General features: G+C 41.7%; 1 protein-coding gene across 10 annotated transcripts in view; it reads left to right on the top strand.

Annotated features, from left to right (window-relative positions):
* The window catches only part of CDC27 (cell division cycle 27), a 90,382-nt gene that overhangs the window by 18,138 nt on the left and 67,808 nt on the right, over positions 1-4,436 (top strand). For 8 of the 10 annotated variants that reach the window (XR_002772393.1, XM_003786224.3, XM_003786223.3 and 5 more), the window contains exon 3: positions 3,892-4,039. The exons of the other annotated variants lie outside the window; for them this stretch is intronic. Coding sequence is in view for 7 of the 8 variants with exons in the window: in XM_003786224.3 (XP_003786272.1) it covers positions 3,892-4,039 (148 nt within the window). In the remaining variant the exon portion in view is untranslated. The remainder of the gene's footprint in view (positions 1-3,891; positions 4,040-4,436) is intronic. 10 annotated transcript variants of the gene reach the window in all.

Raw genomic sequence — 4,436 nt, forward strand, 5'->3', positions numbered from 1 at the left:
CTCACAGCAACCTCCAACTCCTGGGCTCAAGCGAGTCTCCCGCCTCTGCCTCCCAAGCAGCTGGGACCACAGGCGCCCGCCACAACGCCCGGCCATCTCTTGGTCGCAGCCGTCACCGTTGTTTGGCGGGTCCGGGCTGGGGACTCGAACCCACCACCCTAGGTGTACGTGGCTGGCGCCCCAGCCGTTGAGCTATAGGCGCCGAGCCACATGTTACTTTCAATAGCTGTAAGAATTAATTCAGGTTTATGCACTATGATTTACTTAATCATTTTCCATAAAAAGTTACTTTTATTATTGTTAGAATAGAGTCTATATTCTTTTTTTTTTAAATTTATTTTTATTTTTATTATTATTATTTTTTTGCAGTTTTTGGTCGGGGCTGGGTTTGAACCCACCACCTCCAGCATATGGGGCCAGCGCCCTACCCCTTTGAGCCACAGGGCCTCCCCTTAGAGTCTATATTCTGTGGCTAAGAGCACGGATGTAGAGTCTACATCTTTGGTATAAATCCTTACCTTATCACTTATAGATACAGTTTTATAACATTAGACAAGTCACTTTAATGTCTGAGTATCTCAGATTTTTCATCTGTGGAATAAAGATAGTAATTGTGTCTTAGAATTGAAAAATAAAGTAAGATAGTATGTTTAAAGCATTTAGCACATTTTTTTTTTTTTTGAGATAGTCTTACTCTGTCGCCCTTGGTAGAGTGCTGTGGAGTCATAACTCACAACAACCTCAAACTCTTGGACTTAAGCAATTGTCTTGCCTCAGCCTCCAAAGTAGCTGGGACTATAGACACTCGCCACAACTCCTGGCTATTTTGGTTGTTGTTGTTGTTATTGTTGTCATTGTTGTTTAGCAGGCCCTGGCTGGATTCTAACCCACCAGCCTCAATGCATGTGGCTGGTGCTGCCCTAACCACTGAGCAATGGGTGCCAAGCCCATTTGGCACATTTTAAAATTGTGTAACTTGAAAAAAAAACAAAAACACTTCTGGCTCGGTGCCTGTGGCTCAAGTGGCTAAGGCACCAGCCACGTACACCCAGGGTGGCGAGTTCGAATACAGCGTGGGCCCACCAAAGAACAATGACGGCTGCAACCAAGGAATAGCCAGGGGTTGTGGCAGGCACCTATGGTCCCAACCACTCGGGAGGCTGAGGCGGGAGACTCGCTTGAGCCCAGGAGTTGGAGGTTGCTGTGAGCTGTGATGCCATGGCACTCTACCCAGAGGGACAGCTTGAGGCTATGTCTCAAAAAAAAAAAAAAATTTGTTCCTACTATAATAGAACTTACCATTCATTTTTTTGCATCAGCAGTATGTATACTACTATATACCCCATTAACATATGTGCACCAAAAATTTTTTATCATGTACTGTATATATATAATATATATATACACACACATATATAAATACACACACACACACATATATATATATATTTTTTTTTTTTTTGGCGGTTTTTGGCCACGGCTGGGTTTGAACCCGCTACCTCTAACATATGGGGCCGGCACCCTACTCCTTTGAAACACAGGCATCACCCCTGTGTATTATTTTTAACTTCAGGGTTTCATGAAAAATCTTAAGATGAACTAGAGAAGAAGGGTTCTATTGGTTATGTGATATAAGTAAAATTTCAAATTACTGTTTTATTTCAAATCTGGTGTCAAATTAACTTCTCAGGAAGCTATGACAAGTTTATACTTTAGAATAGTGGTTCTCAAACTTTAGTGTGCCATAGAACTACCTGAAGGGATTGTTAACCACACAAATTGCTGGTTCCACTCCCAGAATTACTGGTCCACAAGAATTTGCATTTCTAGCATGTTTCCAAGTCAAGCTGATCCTGGAACAGGGACCATACTTGGAAGAGCCTTCTAGGGTTATTATATAACCCATTTTTAGAAGTATAGATTTGTGGGTTTTCCTCTCTTTCCATCCCCTTTATTGCCTTTATAGACTTACCTGGATTAGTTGGGAGGTTTTCAGGGTAGAAGTGCAGTGACGGTCAGTTTGGGAGAGAGGTAATATAAATAAGGGGAAAAACAGCTCACTACGTAAAAAAAGAAGGGACATCATTTCCTAATATAAAGAAAAGAGGACAGTTTGATGAATAAGTCATCTCTTGCCTTTGTACAGCATTTTATTTATTTACTTTTTTTTTTTTTTTTGGAGACAGAGTTTTATTTTATCGCCCTCGGTAGAGTTCTGTGGTGTCACACTGCTCACAGCAACCTCCGACCCCTGGGCTTAGGTGATTCTTTTGCCTCAGCCTTCTGAGTAGCTGGAACTACAGGCGCCCGCCACAACGCCCAGCTATTTTTTTGTTGCAGTTCGGCCGGGGCCAGGTTTTAACCCACTACCCTCAGTATATGGGGCCGGCACCCTACTCACTGAGCCACAGGCACCGCCCAGGCCAGCATTTAAATTTTTGTTATTGTTCAAGTCAACTGAATGTTAAATTGGTGTAGGCATTCATAATTCTAATTTTTTTCTTTATCTTAAATATAATTTGATACGTATTTGGTGTTAGAAACAAGTGTTTTGGCAGCGCCTGCAGCTCATTGGGTAGGACACTGGCCACAGAAACCCAGACTGGTGGGTTCAAGCCCAACCTGGGCCAGCTATACAACAATAACAACTATAACAACAAAAACACAGCCAGAGCATTGTGGCGGATGCCTGTAGTCCCAGCTTCTTGGGAGAATGAGGCAAAAGAATCGCTTAAGCCCAAGAGTTTGAGGTTGCTGTGAGCAGTGTGACACCACGGCACTCTACTAAATGAGGCAAAAGAATCCTTAAGCCCAAGAGTTTGAGGTTGCTGTGAGCAGAGTGACACCACGGCACTGTACCCAGGGTGACAGCTTGAGACTTTGTCTCAAAAAAAAAAAAAGTGTGTTTTTCAACATGCAATTTTTTTTTTTTTTTTTTTTGAGACAGAGCCTCAAGCTGCCCCCCTGGGTAGAGTGCCGTGGCATCAAAACTCACAGCAACTTCCAACTCTTGGGCTCAAGCGAGTCTTCTGCCTCTGCCTCCCAAGTAGCTGGGACCACAGGCGCCCGCCACAACACCCGGCTATTTTTTTTTTTGGTTGCAGCCGTCATTGTTGTTTGGCGGGTCCGGGCTGGGGATTCGAACCCGCCACCTTAGGTGTATGTGGCTGGCACCTTAGCCGGTTGAGCTATAGGTGCCGAGCCAATATGCAATTTTTTAAATGTAGAAATTATTTCAGATTGGTAATTATTACCCTCAGTTTCACTTGTCAATAAATTTGACTTTTGTCCTCCCAGGAGCTTATTAGAAAATTATTACTTAGGCTCAGCGCCTGTAGCAGAGTGGTTATGGCACCAGTTACATACACCTAGGGTGGCAGGTTCGAACCTGGCCCCGGCCAGCTAAACAACAATGACACTGCAACCAAAAATAACCAGGTGGTGTGGTGGGCGCCTGTAGTCCCAGCTACCTGGGAGGCTGAGGCCTAAGAGTTTGAGGTTGCTGAGAGCTGTGACACCATGGCATTCTCTACCAAGGGTGACATAGTGAGACTCTGTCTCAACAAAAAAAAAAAGAAAAGAAAATTATTACCTAAAAGATGTTTTGCTAGTTAACTAAAGGTGGAAGAGAGAGGTGTTTGCTTTTCTTAAGGATTTGCAGAAAATACCATGACTGTCTTCACTGTATCGTTTCCTTGGTTCTTTATAGAGAGAAGGTAGTCAGGAGGTGGGAAACTAACTTTTATATTAGCAAAATATTTCTCTATAATTTGAATTAACAAGACTGTTATGTGTTAAATAGCATGCTTAAGTTTTTTCTTTTTTTGCTAAGCTTGTTTATTGCCAGATAAACAATAGCCAACTTTTTTTTTTTTTTATGTCTGTTCTTAGTACACTCAGAAGAAGCCTTGTTTTTACTGGCAACCTGTTATTACCGCTCAGGAAAGGCATATAAAGCATATAGACTCTTGAAAGGTCACAGTTGTACTACACCGCAGTGCAAATACCTGCTTGCAAAATGTTGTGTTGATCTCAGCAAGTAAGTTTTAAAATCTTTTCTAGCTAATTTTGTTTTACCCACACTGTAGAATTTTGGATAAAATTCTTTTGACTGATTAAATCTGATTGATTCCCTTTCTTCTTTTTCTTTCTTCCCTCTTTCTTGATAGAGAGATTTTTGTCTCTTTCAGTAACATTTGGAATGTTAACACTGTTGCCTATGGTATTATTTATGTTGTGAAGATATCATTATGACAATAATAGAATTTAATTCTGGAGATACTTAGTTATAATAATTTTTTTTATTAAATCATGGCTGTGTACATTAATGCAATCACAGGGTATAATGTGCTGGTTTTATATAAAATTTGAAATATTTTCAGCTCGGTGCCTGTGGCTCAAGCGGCTAAGGCGCCAGCCACATACACCTGAACTGG

Source organism: Otolemur garnettii, unplaced genomic scaffold (genome assembly GCF_000181295.1).
Source record: "Otolemur garnettii isolate 467f Iridium unplaced genomic scaffold, OtoGar3 scaffold00018, whole genome shotgun sequence".
Taxonomy (NCBI): Eukaryota; Metazoa; Chordata; class Mammalia; order Primates; family Galagidae; genus Otolemur; species Otolemur garnettii.